Consider the following 26,443-nt stretch of genomic DNA (forward strand, 5'->3'; position numbering starts at 1 on the left):
TCTAATGCTTTATGTTAAGCCGTAAATTATAATTATTTAAAAGTATTAAAAGTTTTTAGGTTATTTATTAATTTATTAACTAAATATTTGCAAGACGCACTCTAACACAAAGACTGTAAATAAAGCGTGGCCTATAGTTGTAGTTGTCCACGTGACGAGGTAGCGGTAGGCGAGCGATATATAGCGTAGCCGTCGGTGTCTACCTGTGGGGCGGTAGTGAGTTATGTTCCCACCTAAATGTGACGACGGAGACGGCTGGCGCATTCAGTTTCACATTGGCGGCGCGGCCGGGCGACGGACGGCCCACATTTGCGCCGCCATTAGCTGTTGAATTTTTTGCCTCTGAAGTTGACCCTGTAAACAAATTAAATTCGTTAATGAATTTGAAAATGTGAATTTAAAAATTTAAACATTTATTTCACCGTAATTTTCTTAATATCTAACAAATATGTCTGAAATAACGTTGAAAAAAATGTCTTTTAGATGTAATTACATGATCTGTCGGGATAAATTCGATAATTAGGTTCTATAATAAATCAAAATAACTTGTATAACTAAATGGCTTTTATAAATTAAAATTGAAGATTAATACCCAAAAGATAAAACATAAAACATCCTGCATTATTTCTAAATTAAATTTTACAGATCTCCATTGTAAGAGATTTCCTTAAATTTATAGACACATGCAGAATATGCGTCTGTACCTTTCTATTTGCTTACACGATAGCGTACGCAACACAATCATTCATTTCTTGTTCGAGCTCTTTCGATAATAATTATGTTCTCTATGACAAATATCCTGTTACCTTTAAAACCCTGAAATGCGTTTGGTAGCAATGGTATTCCCTTTAGTCAAAGCATAGTGAAACAACTTCTCGTAAATAACAATCTCTATATCTCTGCGAAAATCTTGTCAATACTCCGTGAGTATTAGTAAATTCATTCAAAAGTATAAAGTTGAAAGTATGCAAGTGTATTGATACCCAGAAGTCAAAAGTTTCAAGCAAAGCATAATTTTTAAAATCATGTAGCTTTCTTAATTTACACGTAATAGTAAAAAAGATATTAGATTTACCACATGGTAAGAAAGTGTTGACCACTCGAATAGAGTCCCTGCACTTGGCAAGCTGTCGGGCGACGTCATCATGAGAGGCACCGTCTATGATGAACACTTCAGCCATATCGTCCGTTAGCAGTTGACATGAGTATCCTATGTTTATCGCTGTCTCTGTAAATGACAAGAATAAAGATTGTTGTAAGTCTAGAAATCTCATATTTATTTAACAATTTATCATCATTTCAGCCGTATATCATCTGTTGCTTGTAAGCCTCTCTCATAGATTTTTAAGACGGGTAGGAGGCGGCTCGCATCCAATGTTCTTCAATGACCTTAACAAGATCATCTGATATCTGGATAGACATCCATCTCGTGATTAGACCTACACTGCGTTGGTCGGTCCATGGTCATGGTACACCAGGACCTTGAGGTCCCAGCATCCATCCGTTCTGTAGGCTATGTCTGCCCACTGCCACTTGCCAACCTGCTGGGATTTGTCGTTTATACATCAGTGCACATGCGTTCGCGAGACATGATATTTAAACGATATATTGTGGAACTTACAACAAAAAATAACATTGATGGATAATAGCAGTATTTGAAATGAGAAAAAATTAAAAAAGAACCTTACATGTGCATTACATTTATTTAAAAAATGGTATTAAAATCCGACGCAAATCTATTTTAGATAACTATCTTTAACAGTCTCGAAAGCTTGATAAAAATATGTTAATTTACCTTGCTTATCTCCAGTCAGAACCCATATCTTCATACCAGCCATGCTGAGGTTTGCTATGGTTTCAGGAACACCGTCTTGTAATTTGTCCTCTATGGCAGTCACACCTATAGTAAAATAAAATTTGATTTAATTAAAAAAATGAAAGCATATTAATGTCCTCTAGATATTTTTTTAACATTTGACATTAAAAATCAAACAAACTCAAATACTTAATTTAAAAAAAAGTAAAGGCTGTTCATTTCGAAATGTGTACCTTTAAAACAATATCAGCGTCGTGCATTGCTTTTAAGTCTAAATAATAAAGTTGTTAACTGTCTTAATTTGTTGGTAGAAACAAGGTACAAAAGAATATAACGAAGCAATATGCCAGTTTAAAAATAACCATTATTTTTAAACTGGCATATGTATAATGTAATAGATTGATAGTTAAATTAACAACAGCAACAGCAATTAACAAAAGCTTTAGGGAGGACATCAAGCAATCAATAGACTATTATAGATAGATGCAGTAGGGAAGAAACATATTCGGTAAATAACAAACTTTAAATGGTGTGAAAAACGCTACGAAAAAAAATCAAATAAATGAAGGATGAGGCAAACAATAGACAGGAATGGAGGTGGTGGCAAAATAATAACTAGAATTACTGTATAGGGCTGAATAAAAGGCTATAATAACATAATGTTACATAACATTAATACACTTTATCGAGAGTTGCAAATGGTTATGTATACATAGCAAATCAAGGATAGAGTAAATGTACCCATGAGCAGCAGGTCGGTTTCGATCTCCTCGTAGATGGCGTCGAGTCGCTCGTCGCGATCTCGCAACGCAAGCGCAGCGGCCTGGTGGCGACGTTTCCACTCAGCAAACCCGCGCTCCTCCAGCGGCCGCCAGGCCAACGCCAGCGTGCGGAGACCCTCGCCAGCGAATTTCTGCAAATACAAAAATTTGATTTTATTAGTATGAAACAATTATAAGTAACATGCATATAACATGTTCAGGGTGTGTAGGATATAATACAGTATATTGTTTTTTGCATAAATTAGATGATTACATATGTAATGTATAAATTTACCTGAAACGGGCGGAACGATAAGATCTCTCGAGACTTCGTTACGCTGATAGTCGAATATTGAAAGAAACTATGTTGGAAATGTGTTTTAATTAGTGGCTATTTCTTCAAAAAATAGTTTATATTATTCAATAAAAAGTTAAAACAATTAAACATTTACTTAAAACACTAACTTGTATTTCAATAACAAACAATTGAACACACAGATTCAATAGAATGTATTCAACTATAAAATATAAAGTTTATGAAATAATGTAACTTGTACTCTGATTAAGAACAATTCTTTAATTTTGTTTTGTTTTTAGGCTCGGAACTAAAAAGCCGCAATTTCACATTCATTTAGCCGTAGGTTGCTCCTCTCTGGCCTAGCCATAAATATGTATATATTATGAAGATAATACAATGAAAAAAACTTTTTTTCTATTACATAAAACATTTTTACTGTAATGTTGAGTTAGTTCACACAATAATATATGGGTAATAACAATAAAAATTGAAAACAATTTACATTGGGTTTTATTAAGACCCTCTTCATGGTAAAATTCCTTACTGCCAATATTAATAATAACAGATAGCTATTATTCTGAGATATAATAAGAGGTGTACTCACGTTTAAATGCTCCTGTGTTTTAGACCTCACTTCTTGCTGACATTCACTTTTTAATCTGTCGTATATTACATTATCAGCACCTTTAGTGTATAATCTAATTTCTCCATCCTTTCTTAATATTACGGACATTCGTTTTCTAACATTATTAAAATCTAATATACACAACAACTCATACACCTAAAACAATAGGAAAAACATTATTATTTTTACATTAATAACATACTGGTAATTAACTCAGTCAAATTAGTTGTTTTTTTATTGGTAACCTTTAAATTATTTTTTCCATGGATAAAGTACACTGTTCTTTTACCGCCAATTTCTAAAGTCAATATATTTAAATTTACAATTACTGTCGATTTGAGATGCTGGCACACATTAGAACAAATTCGATTTTAATTTGCAATTAACCTGTTAATGGATTATCATCAGAAAATCTAGTTTATCCAAACTTTATTCCTTGATCAATGAACTGTCAAAACTTCTATCAGCTAATCTGTGAATTTGCCTAATCAATTTCTTTTAAGTAAAATCGTATGTTGTTGGTTTTACCATTGACTTTTTTTAAGTTAAAAAATTTGCAATTTTAAAACAGAATGTTTAATTATTATTTAAAACCACAATTTGCTAGCTTTAAACCAGACCATAAACAGTACAAAATGTAGTAAATATAATGATATGAACTTGCCAAATTATTTTATAATAATAATGTAAATCGTTATAAATATGAATAAATATATTCTTTTGAAAAAAGCTCAAGAAATATACGACGGCGCTGACCCGTATGCTATTTTTAATAGATACAACTGAAAATCATTGACGTAATGATTCGTTCATTATCATAGTTAAAAAAGTAATTAGCAATTTTTTTCTAACCTTTTAGAAAAAAGTCAAGGCAATTTCATGTGATTGGCCTTGTGGCAACTGGGCGCTAAAGGTTTATTTATTATTTATTACTATTATGGCATATGTTTTATGGTCGATATAACGTGGTATTTTGTTACTGTTAAGTTATGGAGTTAAAAATGAAGTACTACATGTGTGTATATAACGTTGGGTACAATTAATAAAAGATGTTCCTTACCTCTGTTTTACCCATTACTTCTATTGTAATACTATTAGGCGAGCGTTCTCTGAACACAAAACCAAAATTTCTTGCTGCAGACACTAGCGCCGCCTCGTCCGGTGACTGAGCCTGAACACATTTCATTACGATTTTATTATTTACCGAACGAGTAAAACACAAGTCAAGCATTTGTTTTTAATTTTAAGTATTTTGATCTCTAGATAAATCAGTAGTTTTATTTTTTTTTTAAATTATAACTAGTCTTTGTTTTTAACGTGAACAAATATTTATAAATAGAATTGATTGCAACTAAAGATTATGCACATTAAGAAACGTCGCAATTCTTAGCTAAATACATTATCGCAGAGTGCCAAATACTTTAGATGGGTCTTTTGTCAAATTTAAAAATCAATGCCTCAACCTTTGATGTAATGACTCGTGTTAAGCCATGTGACAACGATGAGTCACAATTTTTCTGACAGTAGTACGGAAACAGCTTTACCGTGTCACAGGTATTCTACGGCGTGGTACACCGGTATCAGTATTTTAAAGCGAATACATTATTTCTTAACAGCTTAACTTTACTAATAAATATTTTTTTCATAATTAGATGTATTAAAAAAACATCTACTTTTACATTTGTCTTCTTAAAGTCGTTGGAAGTCGCTGAATTAGTGCCGCTTTCACAACCTGTCCCATTGAGAATCTATTGTGAGGGCCTGTGTTCAAAAATTGACGTCTTATGGTTAAAACGATAATGATGATGACATCTGTCTGTTAATAAGTATATAGTATAATATCAAAATATTATCTTCCTAATCTAAATTGTGCAATTATGGTAATATTCTAACTTGGTACTCAAGGCGTCCGTTTTTCTGCTCCGGCATGACGGTGTGACAGAGAGCCAGTAGACGGAAGAAATCGTGCACATTCTGATCTCCGCGGCGGACCGCCTCCAGTAACGTTGCGTCGAAGAACTTGAACTCGGGCTCATACTCTGGATTGAACGAAAAGTCCAGCGGCTCCGTATTCTGTACGAAAACATTGTACACATCATTTTTGGAAGAAAATAATAATTATGTAGAAAAATGAAATGATTTTAAAAAATGATTAAGACACTATAGGACATTGAATTTTAAACGTAAATCAAAATATTAATCACACACTCAAGTTTATCTTGAAATAAAATAAAATAAAATTGTACATCAAAAAAAGAGAAAACTATTTAAGTTGTGTAGATTATTCTGAAGTTAGTATAACAAAACACTACATAGCAAATACAAGCATTTTATTTACCGAAAACTTGTTACAGCGGAAGCTCAGCAATATAATTACAAATTACAATATTTAAACAGCAGAAAATATATATTGAACATAATAAAAACGGATAAATATAATTTTAAATTGTCTGCTTTTTAAATGAGTAAGGAAGCAAAACAAAAAAACCGTATGAATACAAAGCACAAAAAGCAAAACGGACAGCAGCTTGCGCATGCTTCAATATTTACAAATCAATCATTTCTCATACTCTACTGTTCAGTTGAGACGTCACTTGCAATATGTGTGGGTACGGTTGTGTGGAGATAAGTGGGCCGAGACAGACCTAAGAAGGTTTACATTTAACGTTTTTAACTGTTTCAATAACTTCTTACGTATTTCATAAGTTAAATTTAAAAGTGAAGGTACCGAGCAGTCTTTGTAGATAAAATTTATTTACTTTTATAATATTATCTTGTAAAATTACACTAAAATTAGTTTTTGTAAAAAAATAGAAAAAAAAATTGAGAAATTTGTTGACAGATGAGTATAGGTAGGTATAATTGATATTTTCATAATCGAATAAAGCGTTACAACACCAAAATTAGAAGAAGTGCGTTCGGAAAGTGTTACGTAGTGAAAGGGACAGGTCAAGGAGGCAAAGAATCATATCCAGCTCGAAGATTAGAATAGCAACAAGACGCAGCCGTACCTCCTCTATTCATTAGCCCTCTCGTTACTACACCTTACATCGCAAACGGCCAAAAGTATATACCTGATGCGTCGCTGCAACGTCTTGCTATTGTACGAATGTTGCCTATTTAAATTAACAACATATAACTATTCTCTGATTATGTCCGAGTCATAATATTCTTGTTATCACCATCAAATAAAATCGCGATTAAGATCAGTGCTTCCCAACCTTTAAACGTTTCCGTACACCTCCCATCATACCTTTCACTAAAAATAAATATCATTTCTTTGACAGTTTATAAATTTTTCAACTTATTATTTTTAGGCCCTTACAAATATAAATCTTAAGTACCCCGTAGGGTACACGTGCGACTGATTGAGAATCACTGATTTAGATGAATATTTAGAAACTTTTATTCATCATTTATCTTACTTCGATTATGTTTTATAGACATGAACAGTCCCAAAAAATCGTATCTGATACTATATGTTCGGAAACCATGCTTGCTAACATGTCTCTTTTGTCGCGACAAAGTATCGCACAATAGGAAGACGTGGCGGCGAGAGTGCGTGGGTGCGTACGTGCGTGGTCGCGGACGAGGCGGGCATTGGGCGACGGGCGCCGGGCGTGCTGCGGCCCTGCTCGTGCTCCAGCTCCAGCAGGCAGGCGCGGGGCACCTCCCTCGTCTCCCGAACACCCCGGGCTCCTCGCACCGTCCGCTGCACCATACACACATCACACAACAGCCCCGCCGCGGTACTCGCACTTAACCCTCCCTCTTACATCGAATTCAAATTCAAAAATTCTTAATAGAACACATGATGAATTACATCTTTTGTTGATGTCAAGTTGAGTCTACCACCTGTTCGGATGAAACGTCTCAGACTTGAGAAGAACAGGCAAAAGTAGCTCAGCAGAACCAAGTTTTTTTTTTAATAATTTAAATCTACACAATTTGATATAGCCTGGAGATGAACATATTATTTCCAAGGTATGCTATCTTCTTTGTTATCATTTACAGTGTGATAATCCTTAGCGCAAAATCGTTTTTTGACAATTTTTTTTAATCTAGCTATAGCTTTCTGTACATTTTCTCGGACCTTACTGTAAACTTATATATGGTCCATAGAAAAATATGCTTTTTTAATATTACCAAATGAGTTTGTAAAATAAACTTCTCTAATTATACTATTCAAAATATTTTTATGGTAGTATGCGTTAACACGCACTCTTGAATTGCTAATTACTTTAACATTATATATAGTAAACTACCACCGCCTAGAAAGACTGATCTAAGAAGAGACAGTCAGAATCTCAACAGTTACTGTTTTTGAATTAAATACAACAATATTTGATATGTATGCTATAATACCAACCAGGTAAACAAGTCAACAAACCAAGTTCCAGATGTTTTGATCAACAAAACTGTTGAATGCTATAACAAGATTTGCTTAATAATAAACTTTTGATTATATATTTAAAACTAAAAAAGGAAAGTCTAAGTTATTTTGTGGAATTCTATTATATATGCATACACACAGAGCTATAAATGATTTTTTTATTTTATTTTTTGAAGACAAAAGTTGGAGATACGATTTTGTTTTGGTTTCTACTTTTATTTCTTGTATTTATCATGTATTTGTCACTATTATTTATATAAGTCAGGGCTTCTTAAACTTTTATCATTCACGACCCCATATATGATTTCGAGTTTCTTGACGACCCCATAGAAATATAAAAGAAAAATAAATTAAAATTTTTTGATTATCTATTTATTAGGTAACAATATACATATGAAAATATATAGTTTAAGAATTCGTTTTGAAACACAAAAATCTAAAATTAAAAATTACACAAAAAAAGTTAAAATTGTATTTATTATACTTTCAAAAATAAAAGGGGATTCTGACCGTCTTAATTCGCTCGAATATATTCAAGTAGTAGCGTGGTAAGTATTAAATTAAAATATAAGTAAATAATTTAATGAGATGGATGTGCCTGTTTTTTATTGCATAACAAATCAAATCTTGGCGGAATGTGTGAAACTGCTGAACGTAAGACCTCTTCATCATTTTTTAGCGCTGAACGATATTGGGATTTAATATGTGATATTTAGAGGTGGCGGTCAGAGTTGAAAGTCAGCGGCGCGCGGTTTATTCAACATGCATGATACCGACAAACGCACTAACAATATACATTGTTGCCACAGTATAATAATAGCGATCATCGATCGTTTACTGCTGTCGGTGAAGATAGCTCAAAACCTTCAACTTATGCGTGTGTCTAGACGTTGCAACACTACTCACTGTATTCCCCGCCAACTCTAGTGATGTAAATAAAATGGTATATATAAATATTTGACATTATAATATCACGACCCCAGAATTATGCTACGCGACCCCATTTGTGGTCGCGAATGATAGTTTAAGAAGCACTGATATAAGTACTTAAATTTCGGCGCATAAATAATATGTTAAAACATCATGAATGCAATCTTCCACGTATGTATTTGCGACCACATGTCTACATTTATCTCAAATAGACTCATCTTTAAATACTCAAATTTCATTTCCTTTTCCTTAATAATAAACATAGTTAATGACGTAGATATTCAAATAACGTACCTAACCTAACCGTACGACATAAATTTAGATATGTTTTTACTTCATACTTATTATAATAAAAGATAACATACACATTTTATTTAAATAATAATAAAACGCGAAGTTTTTAGTCCATTGCAATTGTAGCCATTAAATACATATTAAATGGGAATTAGCCTTTATTTATCAACAATATATCAATAAAAATTATGTAATGTAATATTTCTTTATAAATATGATTTATTATTATTATTAACTAAAAATTCCTGGGTGGTATAACACGTAAGATATGTGGTGATATTTTGTGCCGTGTCATAAGCTTGGAGTTCAAGTAAATAAATTAAATAATCTAGTTTAATGTATAGCAAACTACTTGTGTATTGTTGCATTATTTATACATGCAAACAAGATATAAGTCTAAATGTAACGCTTTGTTTTCTGACAAGTAATATCAAAATGCTGAAATGTACAAAATGCTTTATGGTATCATGTTTTCAAAATAGATCAAGCAAAAAACAGTACAAATGTTTTCGTCACAAGGCTTATTTGGTAATTCATAAACAATATGTTATCATTACACAAACTTTACAAAATTATAAACGGAAACATAATAAACAAACATGAATAACTTCAGGCGTACAAACCTGACAACCCCAAAGCTAGGACAAACGAAATAAAAACATAAATCACTCATATAAAAAATATGTTTATACAAACTGAAGTACATGCAAAATCATTTGATTTGTTGTGAGAATACTCTTCAGTGAGTGCTATTAAATATTCGTAATCTCCAGTGATACAGCCTACATGCGGATCTACGCAGTGAAAATGGTACAAATGTGCTGCATTACGCACATTCATTGCGATTTGAGTAGAGTAGGTGAGAGGAGGAAAAACTGTTACCTCCGTGAGTTCGATCGTCTCGCCGGTGCTTTCGTCGACGATGTCTCCGTAACAGATGCCAGCTATAGAGCATTTGTTGAACGTCATTATGTTTTGCGTCAATGTGCCGGTCTTATCCGAAAAAATGTACTGGATCTGACCTGAAAAAGTATGAAATGTTATTTTTTACATAAAACTAAATATTTTTCAAAGAGAATTTTACACGAATACCTATAATTATTTGGCGTAAATAAGATTCTCGTAAACTTAGCATTCTGTATGACGAGACAATTCTTGTCCATAAAGAATTGTTGCGATATACAATACGAAAATAATAAATAGATAAGTCTCCTCCAAAGATATCTATGGGGTATATACTATAGTCGCCATATGCTTGGCAGGCGGGTTGGCGACCAAAGCGTGGTATTATGCTTCGCAGAGGACGCTGCTACTCGTCCTCTGGAACCTTGTTTGTGGGCAGTGGCAATCCTATGTAATGAATGCACAAAATGTCAATTGTATAGGATTGTATCCCGGAATACGAACCTGCGACCTACAATCGCAAGTCTCAGTGCTCTACCGCTGGGCTACCACTGCTCGTACAATACAAAAGTATAGTAACTATATTACATACCGTGTCCGAACATAATATTTAATTATATGAGTTTTAAATTAATAAGAAATTATATTAACAAACATGTAGTCAAAAGAAATATGGTAACAAACGACATGAATAGGATTTTCGTTGAAAATATATAAAGATAAGGTTAATAAACACTTTCGGAAAACTGTCCATTTCGATTGACTTTTTCTTATTTCATTATAATTGATGTGTTTTTATTACAATAATTAGTTTCTTTTTATTGAAACATTACATTTCATTAGTTAAATTAACGTTAGAAAATAAAAACAGTATTTATTTACAATCTTCGAAAAATCCCTTTAGTTTTAAGATTATTTACCAACTGCTTGTGTAATGTCAGCGAAACATTTCATTAAATACTTTCTACATTATTATAACATTTTATGTGATAGTCATGACATCAGCATATTTCTTTCAATATTAAAATGTTGATGTAATTAATATTATAGAATATCACACTAAAATATATACCAAGCTCTTCATTCAGTGTGGTGGTCCTTGCTTTAGCTGCGGTTCCAGTCTTTTCGTAATACATTTTTTCATCCCAGTTTATCAGAAAACTCTGTGCAAATCTTATAACCTGAAATATTGATTATTTACATAAAGTCGAAATTTATTAATTATTTATTCTCAAGTTCTTTGCGAAAGTAAAGAAATTTAAACATTTTTTATTCTTTGTTGTAGTCCTAACGGCTATTCTTACAACAAAAGTAAGTGAATTATTAAACGTAGGTGAAAATAATTAAAATAATGGACTTTAATCTAAATCTTTAGCTACTTTATTAAATAAAATAAGTACATTGTTGGTTGAAATGTTTATCTACTATTAATGTTTCTCATTTTTATGCTTAAAAAGCTGCAGACTCCTTAAGAATCAGAACTTTTTCAATGTCCTCCATAAAAGCTATTGCTTTAAGATAAATAAATATATTTTTAAATGTTTGCCTTAAAGTAAATTCAGTGCCTTGTTTAATTTACTACACCGAAACTTCAGCTGTTGTAAATTTCTAAATTAATGTACCTCCATCTATTGCACTTTGCATATTGATTTTAATCGCAGATTCAAGTATATTATTATATTCCTCGCTATATTTATATCTTGTTTTAAAAAAAATATATACTCATAGATAGTTCGATGTTCGCATTAAGTTCGTTAAAATAGTATTTCCTTGATTTCGATTGTAATTACTGTTAGGGTACCGATTTATGGACGTAAGATAATGCGTTCACGTATGAACGAACGTACTTTTGACCGAGTTAAAGGCCGGAAGCCGCGCTAGCTATATAACAACATACGAGCACGACCGGGCGATCGTGGACGTAGCTCAGTTATATTTGAATGCCAACATGTGAGTAAACAGCAAAACAGTAACACTGTTGATGTACGTAAGTCAACTATCGATGTAGCTCTGCGCGAGTCGAATACATTTTCAATGGCATACATTTTCTATAAAAGAATACATGTGTTCGTTTTTTTGTTACTTCATATAATCTTAGCTTTTTTATACACGTATCTACATACACTTAATGAGAAGTCTTAAAATAAACTAACAATCAGAGCTTATATACAATTAGCAGCCCGCTTCCCGCTCCGCCAACTTATTGAACGCACCCTCAACCCCCTGCGGCCGGAATTTCGTGAAATCCGTTCTTAGCTAACTTCTACTTGTAGAAAAGCAATATTCCTTGCCAATTTCATTGGTTTTGATACTGTCTTCAAGAATCAGTACATAGGTGGAAATCTTTTCTCTGTCTATATTTATAGAACCATAAGTCTCATAGACTTTATTTTAAAAATTTCATATGCATAGGGATTGAGGGGGCGGGTAATTAGACAGGTACATAACAAAAAATTACACTTATTTGTATATTTTATGCCTTCCTCAACGGGCAGGGGCAATTACTAAATGTACATAAAAAGTAGTTACATCCATAAATGCATTGCAACAAACACGTCAGAGTAAAACGAACAACATTCATGAAATTCTTAAATACAGTAATATAGTGTTTTTACCTAGATTTAGCATGTTTAACTCACCTCCACGGAGACATACAGAGATATCGGCACTACAGTGTTCATTACGATAGCGTACGAGAAGAATACTAGGAAGGCAATGACCACAGCTCCAGAGACCGGCTCTGCGGGTACCAAGGTATCCCAAGGCAAGTACACCTGGAAGTAGCGCCCCACCAGCCACTCCCACACGCCGCACGCCACCGTGCAGAACACGCACATCGACAGCAAGAAGAACACTATCTGCGTTATGGAAGAAAGCAGGTGGTAATCACGCACGTATTTAAAGATAAATTTACCCTTCAAAATTAATATTATTTTACCGTTTTGATAAGTTTAAAACTATCAAAATCTGACAAGATTATAGCATTCGCTAATTAGGCTTTCTATTTTCATCTTATATGGCGACACTGTAACCCGGATCATAGTTTTTCGTGGGATCTGGCTTTATTTTTCTTTAGGTTTGAAATTCTAAAACTATCACCTTAACGCGTATTTAAAAAAAAAATGAAAATAAATCTGATAAAATTCATGTTCTAAATTTTCTTTATGTTTATGTTTATCTAGGATACATTTTTGTTATGGTAGTATAAATTTCAAGGTCAAAATATTCTTATTCAAATAGACATAACGCACTTATGGAATGTTAATATTTTTTTTCATTAAAAATGGTCAGTTAAAAAAGGTAGAGAGTCTGCGAGTGAGCTACCAACGGAAGGTTGATTTCTGAAAAGAGTGCAAAACTCCACAGTGACTATTTTTTGCTAAATTAGACAATGTTTGATGTATACGTTATAATATCAACCCTGGAAATATGTAAATTAAACCAATTCCTCTCATTTCCACCACCTAAAAAGTCTTGAATGCTATGATACTTTATTTTGATAATGTTATCTAAATTTAGACTGAAAACTACGAAAGAAAGATCTAAGATGTCTTGTAAAACTTAAAACCTGTTAACATATGTTTATGTACATGCCCTCTATTTAAAAGAGATGCATTTCGTGTTACTCTGGGAACTAAAACGTTTAGTAATGGCTCTTTTCACTTTCCAGTCTTCGTCAATCGGCTATAAAGTTATTTTTATAAAGACGTTACTACTCACCCCTATGATTAAAAAATTAAGTAGCCTGTCGATGCTGGTACGTTTGAACTTTGTCTTCCCCGAGTTTTGCATGAGTTTGGTATCTTTTCCCGCGAACACCACCACGCCGTAGCACCACGACGTGTTTCTCAATACACAGCCACGCAGTAAGATCTTGTCGTTGTCCAACGAGAAATGTTGTTCACGCCAACTTAAAGTACCTATTCGACAAAAATTGTGTATGATTTGGTTGTTCATTTATATTTTATTATCCATATGGAATCATTTAAAGTAACCACTTATGTAAGTCGTGAGAATAATGCTTGAAAAGTCCAGTTTGATAGTAACCAGAAACATATTGAACTTTTCTATAAAGCATTCTTCAACTTAAATCTCCGAGGGTTCCACGAAGCCCTGAACTGAGAAAAACCCACAACAAACAGTCAGGTTTTTGCGATCACTTTTACAATATTCTTAACACTGTATTTAGTTCAATTAATTCCCCAGTCTATTATCACTTCAAAACCTTAACTATTTACTACCTAATATTGTTTAATAAACTTTATAACAAGATAATTTAGAGCAGTGATTCCCAACGTGGGTCCCACGCTCCACAAGAAGACGATTTGATTGTCAAGGATGCCTATTTCAAAAGTGGACGCGAAACGAGTTTAACCCTTTGGCAAAAATATATATGTTATATAGGAAGGCGTAAGAATCTTGGAATGGCTAAAATGGGGTATGACACAAAGCTTGAAAAGTACTGATTTAGAGACATTACAATGGAGTGTGTAATAGATCAATTTTGAACGAGTCATGTTTATTTGGGCCTGCCATCGCGGTGCCTTTTACTGTCGCCAAAGAGTAATTCTCAAAAGCGTTTCTGGTTGCAGGGCTGGCCATTGAGGTTAAAAATATTTCATTTATATTTATTTATATCCATTTATATTTACATATATGTATATATATAAATATATATATATATATATCTCTGAGCTTTTTATGTCCATCATAAACGATTACATCATGTATTTGTACTCGTCTAAATACAAATATTAAAAAATATTATCTCACGTTTTTCTTTTTATTTGCTTCGCTGAATAACTTCATGGTTATAGTACCCGGAATTTGCATTCGAGTTGGCACATCACGTTACATTGAAGATCAACTACGTTATTGTATAGCGCTGTCTTTATTGCACGGTGCTCTGGCAGCACAGTATACATAAAATCAAGTTAAAACTGACTTTTTTTTATAAAAGATAAATATTTCCATCGTGCCAAATCAAATGCCGAATGTGATAACCAAGTACGCAAAATTCATCTTAATTGTGTGATTGTGTATTTTATGTATATTGAGCAACTGCAAAAGGTAGCAGTATTATGTAATAGACATATTTTAATCCGTAAAACAATTTCGAGTATAGATAAAAAAACTGTTTATACGGAATATTAAGAACAAAAACCATGTAAAAGTTATAAAAGATCTTGATATTGTTCTGCCTTAATTTCAAGCATTAAGTAATATATATCATATAACTATTAGAAGACAAAGTTTATGATTTCCCTAAATAAAAGTCTTAGAAGTCGGACAAAATTTAAAAGCAAGGCGATTAAAAATCCAGTCAGTGCCGGCACGGTTGTCTGGTGTTACAACATGTACGACAAGTGAACGTAGGCGTACGTAATTTTGCAAAATGTTTTCACTGACATGTAACGTTTAAACGTAATACTATCAATGAGCCATATTAACGCGAATACAAGGGACCATTTTTTAGTACTGTACTAGTTGTCCCGATAGATTTCATATTGTCGAATATCAGTGCGATCAATTTATTTATTTAATAGTTTAGTACAAGTTTAGTAACACTTAAGTAGGTTTATCTTTTAATATAGTTTTAGGTAATAGATTCATATGATTATAAAATTATGTTACATCACAATACCTTTGCAAGTTGACTGTTAATGGAAAGTCTATAGTGTACAAGTCAATATTTGATTTGAAACAAACATCTCTGAGCCAAATTTTTATTTACTTAACTCGATAATTGTTGACAGTATTGTGTGTTATTAATGAGTTATTTGCATTAGTTGCATTTATTTAGAAATGATGAAAGTATATTCAAAACCAATGGTTATAGTCTAAAATGCCGGAACATTTACTGTGAAATAACACTATTATGATTCCTTTTACGAGTATAATTAATAAAAACACAAAAAATTACCTTTTTAATTAATACAATGTATAATATTCTAAATAGTATTCTAAATCGCCCTTAGCAGAAGCCTACATTCATTGCAACGAATTTATTTCTCAAAATCTATACAACTGCCACCTTTATCGAAAATTTAAGTTTGATACGTATAAAGAAAACAAAATTGTATTCTATATAGCCTTTTTTAAAAAGAAACTTACCTTCAAATTTATTGAGTAAATTGTTTGGCGTTTCGCAGACGATCTCACCGTCGAAGGCGCCTAATTGTGCATCGTCCTGTCCCATCGCTGCCGTCTCCAAAAGGCATTGACGACATTTCAAATTTGTCTCCCTGTTCAAAACAAAATTTTCAATATAAAATTAAATTAGATAATAATTTAAATGAAACATTCAAGAAAAAGTGTACTAAACAAACTCAAAATAATTAAATGCAATATTGTAATGGAACTTTATTCTTTTTACTCACCTCTTTAAAAAAAGGAGCAAAAATATTGTGTAACGTATCTTTTGACATGTGTTATTTATTATGTATAACACACGACACTTATTTCTCATACTAAATTTTAAGAAGAGAAAGTAGAAGTTTGTATTCAATATTCAGGTAGATACGACACAGTTTTGTCCCTATCCATAATACATAGCATTAATTCAATAAATTACTAATCTTTTATTATTTTATTTTATTTCTAGTTCTTTATAATAATACATTATAGTAAGCATTTACATGCACTTTTGAATCATCAATTAACATTATAAAAAGGTCGGTATAGTCAATCCGTAAGTAATCCTGCTCGAATGTTCATCAGCTAGGAGCGGACCAGATACTCAACAATTGTTCTTATTAAATAAAAATTGATTACTTTTGATGTGTATATTACAATATCAACCCTGCAATATATAGAAACTGATACAACGAACATAGAGAATAAGGTTGCGTGCAGTATGTCATACAAGTTAATATATGGTCATTACATTGAATAATTTAGTTTTAATAACTTGTTCCCATATTACTGCTTCTTGTTTTGTGCTATCCGAGGGGGCTACAGTTCGTCTGATGCTATATTTTAATATTAGAATGCACTCGAACAATGATAATCCTGCCAAGATAATGTCGATTTGTTCCTAATACGTCTAGCTTTGGAGCAGACGGATGCTTCTTAAAATATAAAATAAGTCTTTGTGGTCGACTCACCCGTCCAGCTCGGCGGTCTCGATGTAGCAGAGACCATTGGGCTCCGAGCTGCTGAGGAGTAGGATATCAGCGGCAACGAATTGATCATTCTCCAGTCGTATGACATCGCCCACTTGAACAGACGCCCACTTTTCCTCAACCAGCTTGCCATTGCGTAGTGTTTTTGCTCTGCGATGGTTTACTTGCGAATCGTTTTGATGACGTTGCTGTGAAAAAAAATTGTTTATAATATTCTGGAATGTATGCATACGTAAATAAAAAAAAAATAATTTAAAATGTCATCGTGTTTAAGGAAGTGTTACGAATAAACAGTGCCATAATAAAATTATGGCATCCGTTTAAACAGCTTCGGAGATTGAAGAGGTAGGTATAACTACTTTTTTATAACTATGTAGTATAGTACTAAGTAATGTATAGTATATAACTAACTAGTATGTTGGCAAGATTAACGATAATAACAGACGATCGTCATAATTAAACAGATATAAATGCCTTTGATACATTGTATGCTTTACGACCTACCGATGAGCCCCTGGCGTACCAATTCAGACCAAGTTAAACCAGATCTATTATTTTTAATAACTAAGATTTACAATGCAAAGTATATAAGATGCGGATATTTATTTATACATAAAATATAAGCTAGTGACTTTTAATATCTAGTTTTAGTGATATAGTAAAAAACTTTAACCCTACAGGTTCTTAATAGATATGTAAACCACGGCATCCAGGGTTTTGTTTGATAGTTCCAACACGTGGCTTGCGGGAAATGTTTCTGATGAACCTTACAAGCGGCTCACGGGTGAGCCCCATGGTTTAATCAGTTCGGTGAGATATAGTTCACCGGTGATCCGTGTGGGCTGCTGTATGGAAATTATCGATTTTCAAATAGCATTCAAAGAGTTATGTTTCTTTACACCCCATTGAATGTTTAAGGTAGAGCTCTTTTTATGTAAACAATGTAAACATTATTAAAATTCCATTAGAGTTTTACGAGAATGGTTCAGCAGTAAAACTGAATGCACGCTACGTTAGGTGCACGTATTCTTAAGCGGTTAATGGCACTCGGCGCTGTATGAAAGCGTTTGTTTTTCCTGTGGCGTCGCTCTGTTTACTACGCGACGTGGTGTTTGTAATATAATCACAAATGTTAACGTTTTTCATTATGACAAAATGACTGAAACAAGAGGAATAATTTGTTATTAGCACTTTTCGAAGGCCGTATGTGCGATAGGTAGGCATACTACACATTTACTACTACAGTTTTTATTATTAATTATAAAATAAGGTGTTCACACATTCTACATTAGATGTTACTTCACAATTTATGACACATTTCGATTGTTAAAGCTTTTATCTCTTTCAAACGGTTTAACAACTTAAAGCTACTAGTTTCTTGCTTGTTAAAGTCATCGGAACACGCTGAATGCAGGCGGCATTCTACTAATACTTTATGGGGGAGGCCTATAGTCAGGAGTCGATGTGCGAGGTAATTCCAACGAAATTATAATGATGAACTACTACTAATCTACTTATTATTTATTATTAGTCTATTTAGTAGGATTTTTGGACCATAATGGATTAAAGCACAAAAGGACGTATAATCACGTCATACTGATCCGATGAGATCTTACCGAGCCACTGATAACATATCATTATCATCTACCCAGCTTACATGCATTCAAACAAATCTCATAATCCAACATTCAAACAATAAAATTCACTCGGGTAGAAATAGTACGTGACACTTATTAAATTATTATTAGGTATTATTAACGATAATGTTACTATAATTTATTTTATAATCCTACATTATGCAAATTTGCTTTAGTACTATTTTGACACACATTTTGAGTAGCAAAGTTATGGCTAAAGAATATTATTATTCTGTTTAACTTCAGTCCACGCTAAAGGATCAGGTAGGCTCTAATTACAACAATAAATCAGGCTTAAGTTCATATTAATATAAATTATTAACAGGATGATTTGCTACAGGTGTAAAAAGTTTAAAAGGTTCTATTGAAACTACTACAATTTAAAAAGTAATATAGCTATCTACAAGCAAGAAGCTTCAAAGCTTTTACATCTATTTTCAATTATGCTGTATAAAGGAATGCGACAGACTCAATATCTTTTATTGCAGGGCTTTTTAAACTTTTGTCATTCACGACCCCATTTATGATTGCGAGTTTTTTTGACGACCCATACAAATGATGATTAATTTATTAGGTAACAATATATATATATCTATAAATATATATATACATATATGAAAATATATAGTTTTAGAATTCGTTTTGAAACGTACAAAAATCTTAAATTAAAATATGCACAAAAATTTTTAAAATTTTATTTATTATATATTTTCAAAAATAAAAGTTGATTCTAACCGTCTTAATTCGCACGAATATATTCAAGTAGTTGCGTGGTAAGTATTAAATTAAAATACAAGTAAAAAAATGAATGAGATGGATGTGCCTGTTTTTTATTGTACAACAAATCAAATCTTAGTGGAATGTTTCAAACTGGTGGACGTAAGACCTCTTTAACATTTTTAGCGCTTAACGATATTGGGATTTAATATGTGATATTTAGAGGTGGCGGTCAAGTGCGAAGTCAGCGGCGCGCGGTTTATTCAACATGCATGATATCGACAAACGCACTAACAATGTATAGCCACAGTATAATAATAGCGATCATCGATCGTTTACTGCTGTCGGTGGAGATAGTTCAAAACCTACAACTAATGCGCGTGTCTAGACGCTGCGACTCCACTGTATTCTGCCAACTCCAGTGATGTTATAAAATGGTATATATAAATATTTGATATTAAAAAAGTAACTAAAAGTCTGTAGAGAAACATAGTAAATAATAATTAATTTTAAAATCTTATAAGACGAATCTGAAAAACGCTTTATTCACTAAATTATCATTAGTAATAAATAATTAAAAATATAAATATATTATTTTTACACCATTGGTTTTAAATAGGATGTACCACAATTGATAGTAAATGTGCTATACAGTAGATTAGATAGTATTTACCTAGTACAAAAGAACAAAAATTACTTGGACATGTCATGAATAAATAAATCTGTCAATGCGTCGAACTGAGCCTATTTTGGAAATGTAAATAATTTTTGGCAACTAATCAAACACAAAAATAATAACATTGGCATACAAGGGTGATCTATATTCTAATGCTAATGCATACATAAAGACGTTTTTGACAAGTCGGCTTTTTATTTAACAACATCATCATTTCAGCGACGTCATCATTTTGGAACGTCCACAGCTGAAACCATAGGCCTACCTCTTGAGGGGCACAGATTTAAAATAAGACCAGTTAGAAGCGGCTTGAATCCAGCGTCTACCGTCTTAACAAGGTCGTCTGAGATCAGTTTGTGAGTGAACGTCATACGTCCTACAACATATAAATAACAAAAAGGACTAATTTTGGAATTTCCACCTGCGCATGACGGACCTGTGCGTAAAAGCAGATTTAGTCATCCGTCTCACTTGTCCATTCGCAGCATATTTTTAAAGCTATTATTATAATAAACCTCTTTAACAGTTAATTAGTTATAAAGTCTCGGAAGTACAAGAAAACACGTTGGACTATAATGACATGGACAATGGTCAATGTTTATAGAAAATAATGCTTTTACATCAGGGTTAGCGTACTTGAGTGTATTAAAACGAGGTTATTCGCAAAATCGTTTGAAAACGTCTGCTGTGCGTGTCCTCGGCGCGCTGTGACGTCACGCGGGCAGGCGGTCCGTCATGTGTACGTGATTCGTTCAACAAATATCAGACTTAGCTTACACATCAGCGGAACAACGTTTTAGTTGAACGTTACAGTTTATTTATATTTACATTAGGTTCTTATGGAGAAACTAGGCTGGCGTTTGCGTTCACAGGTCACTATTTTAAGCTGCCAGTTTTCATATGTTTATACTCGCGCTTTGCCAATTTTCTTAAACGGGTTATTAACCGCTGTTTCAGATCGTTCATTCATTATTTAACGTTTAATCTTGTGTGGTTTCGCCTATAGCATATCTCTACAATATTCTGTAGCGAAAAATAATATTTAGTTTCATTTATAACATTACTAAATGATGAGGTAGGGATACATGATTACCAATTTTTTAATCGCCCAGTTAATAAGTTTTAACGAAAACATTGTTTTAAAAATCCTTTTATTAATACAATATTGACTTAGATATAAAATTAGGTCAAAATAATAAATAGAATCAAACAAATTGCGGTGTAATGGTAAGGTAATACATAATTATTTTAACATTAGTGATGTCATGATTCTTTGAGTCAGTTATTTGGCTTATTATACATAATAATGCTGGAGGCTAAAGTTCACATTAACTTAAATTACTTTATCATCCGATTTCTATTTACAATCATATTTGTCGGTTTTAACAAACCTTAAGAATGTTGAGAAAAATTTGGTATAAATAATGATATTTATATCAACCCGATGCTTTCGGCAGGAAAATATTGTTATCCTGACATTGGTTTCTACGATAGTTTTAAAACACTCGGACTAGAGGTATTTGTTGAAAATACGCTGACTGTAGTAAAAACATGAGTATTTCAGAATATCGGAATAATATCCGAATATCATTCTGTAAATGACTCTACAACCAAAAGTATAGTTTGCGAAATCACAAAAGCTTTGTTTGCCTTATTGTTAGAAATTTCTAGAAGCCAAGAAGGTTTCATCTTCGTGGCCAAAATCAACGATATTAAACAAATTATCTGGTAGATTTTTGCTAACATTTACAACCCGTCAAATTAATAAGGAATATTTTATTAATAACGTGACAAAATAAATAATATAATAGTAGTGTAAAAATTGAGTTTTTGAAAATAGGTACGATTTGACTGATATTTTTACTAAGAATAGTAAAACAGACATCGAAAATATGTCATGTGTTATAGATTGTGTCTTCATAAACACATTATGAAATAAATTTCTGATGAACTGGTGTTGATGTATGATGTATTAGCTGATGTATGGGGAAAAAGAAGACTATTATTAGGAATGCCGCAAAATATTGCCGATAAAAATTCTCTTAATTCAACAGTGATCATAAACATTGTACTTAATTTTAGTAACTGAAAAGATTTAAAATGTTGAAATGACAAAAAATGTTTAAAAATAGGATGTATACAAACGTGGACGTTTTTCAACTTCATAACTCTACAAAATCTATTGAAGCCCTCGAAAGTAGGGTAAAGAATTTAAAAATGTATTTATATTACGAGGAGTCATAAGTCGAAGCAGTAACCATGTTAGGTTACTGCTTCGTCTTAAGTGTTTGATATGATTGTAAAATATCATCTACATGTAGTCAGTATTTCAAAAATGTAATATTTAATGGCAGTTAGCAAACTTGCTTACTGTGAAATGTGTTAACACATGGATATCTTCGACATTTTAATGCTAACATTAAAGTGCTTAAAAAACTGTACAATGAAATAAGAACGCTTTTAGCTGCAATAAACGACTCATGAAATGACGTACACTTTGACATTCACCCCACTTGTACTTGTGACGGCTCGTAGATTTCCATTCTCGATGGTAAGGCACGAAGTAATTAGCGTTCAATGGACGTCGAAGAGGCGAGACGGGTGAGAGCGTCGGTTACAATAGACCACTTGATTCGAACATTCGTTACCACGGAACACTAAATTCATTTTTATGTTCCTTTACAAAATCACCTCAAAATAGCTGTTTTTATCTTTAACAAGGAAACCGCGTACTTTTCTCACGGTTTTAATTTTAATTAAATGTTTTTTTGGTCTCACTGCTGCTCAAATAGCCTTAGTAATAGTTCGTATAGTCAGCGGGCACCGGGGCATGGAGGTTTTCTAGCCTAAGATTCTTCTCGAGATAGCGAAGCTCATGGCTCCCTTGTGCCCTGGCTTGGGCTGCTTACGTTCTACATTTCACCGTACTGGAAGTTGTATGTTGTGTTATGAATTAATTCTCGTACACAGACTTTCCGTCAAACTATTTAAATACAATATAAACAACGTGTAATTGTTGCCGCATTTTTTAGCTACGACCGCGCAATGATCACTACGGTCACCGATGCAGAACTCGACTAGCAATTATACACCGCAATGATAGTAAAGTAACCTACGATTTAAAGCGGATTCGCGTTATTGGTCGTTAGCTGTTTACATGTTACTTTCCTTGGTGAGAATGATGTGATACTTTACTTAATCAATTGTAAGTATATTGATCCAAAGGCCTAACTTGCAAACTCCAATTGATGTAATCTGAGGCATAGGTGAGACAGATAGAATGTGTATGAAGACGATTTTAAATCTAATCACATAAGCACAAGATCAAGCATGTACATCGACTGCATACATACTATTATACTTCGTATTTGTATACACAAATAAATTTATTTCTAAAGTACTACATATTTAATGATAAACACCAATTATGCAAAAAATGTATTCTTTTTTGTCATATATAAATATTGTTGCCGACTGCTACCTAGGTCCTAGATTCCCACACTTTCATTACTTAATTTTAATTGCTTTTTAAGCGATTAAAGTCCTAGATCTCTTTAGGCGGACGCTAAATGGTGTGAATCTCCCAACAGTAGAATTTCGGTTGAGGATCTAAAAATAGCTGAATCTGAAACGGTATCTATTATCACATTATAACAGTGCAGGTATTTTAACGATAACAAATTTCGGTAATGCATTGCTTTACCACTGTTTGGGATCCTCGTAGCTTCAAGATGAAAATGCCAACAAAAGAGAGTTCATTCTGATTTTATTTTATTTTCCAGTTTTTCCTGTGTACACAAATAGTTACTATAATAGTATGAATAAATGAACAAATTATATTGTGTGGTTTGAAGGGCACTGCCATGAGAGAAATTGCTGGGACAAAAAATTGTGTCATTTCATGTTTCACAGCGCAGCACTGTGTGACAGGCTGCGTAAAAAATGCAAGAGTACGATCTCATTTAATGTCGTTAGGGTGTCAATATCTTGAACTGTTTAGTGTTAAAGCATTGCCGACGTAGTGCAACAAAACAGCCAACGTATGATTTATAATCCCTGAACAAAAAGAGAAAGAAAAAGCATACGCTTAACAATAAATAGTTTTGTTATGGTTTACGATCCATTTCGACATTTTGTATAACACTAGTTGAAAACAACGCAACAATACCTATAAATAATATAAATAGTAAATTTCTGAGTATTGTATTTAAAACACCAATTTTACTTACAAAGTCGTCGTAAGCGTCCTTAACGGCCGTGAGCGCAAGTACACCGATGAGCGGGATAGCTGTTGTTATGGGTGTGAGTGACGAGATTGCGGGGATCAACTGCAACACCAGCAGGCACAGGAAGTAAAAGTTGGCAAGCCGCTGGAACTGCTCCAGAAGATTCAGTGGCAGGAATGTTATGATAGAATACTTCGACGTCTTGATGTAGTTGTTCTGTTGAAGAAAATAACACTAAGTTTAAGGAGTCGGCTTCTGTCGTGAAAAAGCAAATACATAATTTTTTGTTTATTTATAACTAAGCACAGTTGGCAGACATGTGTTTACCAATAGATGTATCATAAACTATAAGTTTAGTTTTTGTGCACATCTATATCGATCATCGTCAACTATCTGATTTTATTACATAATCAGATTATCAAGAATTGTAATCTTAATAATTGTTTGTTTAGCGTATTACTTAAAAGTAAAATTACTTGTGAGTAGGATGTCTCGTGCGTCATTCTTAATGATCCTACGTCATCAAAAATATCCATTTATAGCATTTTTAATCCCGTCCTTGTTAATCACTAATAAAAACTAATTTTCGTGTTAAAAACAGTTGTAGTTTTTAAAGCTAAATACGTTAACACTAAACTTATCGACATTGCATGTATACCTATTCCTGCCGTGCTGTCAAATCGACTGGTAATTAAGTCAACAGATAGAAAATGAAAATAAACTTGATTATCTAAATAAGTATTATTGATTGACATCGTGGAGATTAATGATTTGTGTAATTACATTACAGTATACTATTATGGGAATGTTTTCGATAGATTACGTGTGATTTTTGCCATGAGTCAAAACACAAAAAATAAAAATTAAGTATTGTATAATCTTCATGGCATTTTCATAGAAAAAGACTAAAAAACGAACAAGGCTTACAAATCATTAAATCTTATTATAGCAATCACTACTTTTTTTAAAAAAGAGTTTCGCGTCTTTCGATCACAGGGTGTTAAATGCAAATTAGCTTAAGTTATATGAGATTATTCTAAAATATGATATTGTAAATCATCCTTGTATTGACTTACACTTAATGATATATCAAACGATACCAATTCCGAATTTTATAGAAAGACGTACAGGCGCGTATGTTGCATACAAAAGTTGATGTCGATGGCATATAGTTTTTAAGTAATTTTTTGTGAGTATTGTATACAGTTTGCAGAGGCCATATTGCATTTAGTATGTTTTGTTTGATAAGGAAGGTGCTAAAAAGAAATTAAAATCTTTTCATTAGACAATTAACCCAATCTAATGTGACGTACAATTTTACATGCCAAAGCGACGTAGATTATTCACTGCTACGCATGGCTTTATATTGGCTAGGTATTACGGGTTGAGGTCAGAGTCATATAATTTTGTATGTACAGACAATCCCTGTATTATTAACAACGACATCTACTCTACACGATAGAAAGAGGATAAACTAGTAACGCTTAATAATCCACAATTATCAAAAGAATAATTTGATAACGGTTTTTTGTTACCGGGCTCTGACTGCTGCCCAAATGGCATTTACAGATTCTACGAGTTCGAGGCAAGGCGCCCAGCTTATGACCTATCTAAAAGTTGCTAAGCGCGAGGATTCCCAGGAGAACCTAGGCTCGTGTTAATTACGTAGTTATTAACATTTGTACCAAAATTTATTGTAATTATTTGATTGCAATATATAAAAAATGTAACACACATAACTGATAAGTTATTTTTGAATGAAATTAAAAATTTTAAGCTTTTTTTCAAAAATCTGCACTGTATTATTATCTAGCGTGATTGAATTAAAAAAAATACATTTCTTATATCCCCGCTCGCGTTGTGAACTTTATGATCACTTCCTCAACCCTTGCGAGTGGGATTTCGTGAACTTCGTTCTTAACTGACCTCTGCTCGATATAAGAAATATTTCTGCACAATCCCCACAAGCAAGCCTAGGTTCTAGAGATATAGTACTGAGTACATAAATAAAAATCTCTGAAGTAGATAAATAGACAACGTAAA

General features: G+C 32.8%; 1 protein-coding gene across 8 annotated transcripts in view; it reads right to left on the minus strand.

Moving 5' to 3' along the window:
* Positions 1-26,443, minus strand: part of ATP8B (ATPase phospholipid transporting 8B) — a 77,102-nt gene that overhangs the window by 6,946 nt on the left and 43,713 nt on the right. For 4 of the 8 annotated variants that reach the window (XM_068766692.1, XM_068766697.1, XM_068766696.1 and 1 more), the window contains 16 exons: positions 24,404-24,616; positions 17,127-17,332; positions 16,135-16,265; positions 13,741-13,940; positions 12,660-12,878; positions 11,093-11,201; positions 10,000-10,139; positions 7,075-7,212; positions 6,071-6,145; positions 5,394-5,573; positions 4,561-4,671; positions 3,480-3,656; positions 2,558-2,729; positions 1,796-1,900; positions 1,076-1,228; positions 204-354 (listed from right to left, as the gene is read on the minus strand). In XM_068766692.1, coding sequence (XP_068622793.1) covers positions 204-354; positions 1,076-1,228; positions 1,796-1,900; positions 2,558-2,729; positions 3,480-3,656; positions 4,561-4,671; positions 5,394-5,573; positions 6,071-6,145; positions 7,075-7,212; positions 10,000-10,139; positions 11,093-11,201; positions 12,660-12,878; positions 13,741-13,940; positions 16,135-16,265; positions 17,127-17,332; positions 24,404-24,616 — 2,480 coding nt within the window. The remainder of the gene's footprint in view (positions 1-203; positions 355-1,075; positions 1,229-1,795; positions 1,901-2,557; positions 2,730-3,479; positions 3,657-4,560; positions 4,672-5,393; positions 5,574-6,070; positions 6,146-7,074; positions 7,213-9,999; positions 10,140-11,092; positions 11,202-12,659; positions 12,879-13,740; positions 13,941-16,134; positions 16,266-17,126; positions 17,333-24,403; positions 24,617-26,443) is intronic. The other 4 variants (XM_068766693.1, XM_068766695.1, XM_068766694.1 and 1 more) reach the window with 4 other exon arrangements.

Source organism: Battus philenor, unplaced genomic scaffold, assembly GCF_028537555.1.
Source record: "Battus philenor isolate CCGP_79_NKW_IND1 unplaced genomic scaffold, ilBatPhil1.0.hap1 SCAF_21, whole genome shotgun sequence".
NCBI lineage: Eukaryota > Metazoa > Arthropoda > Insecta > Lepidoptera > Papilionidae > Battus > Battus philenor.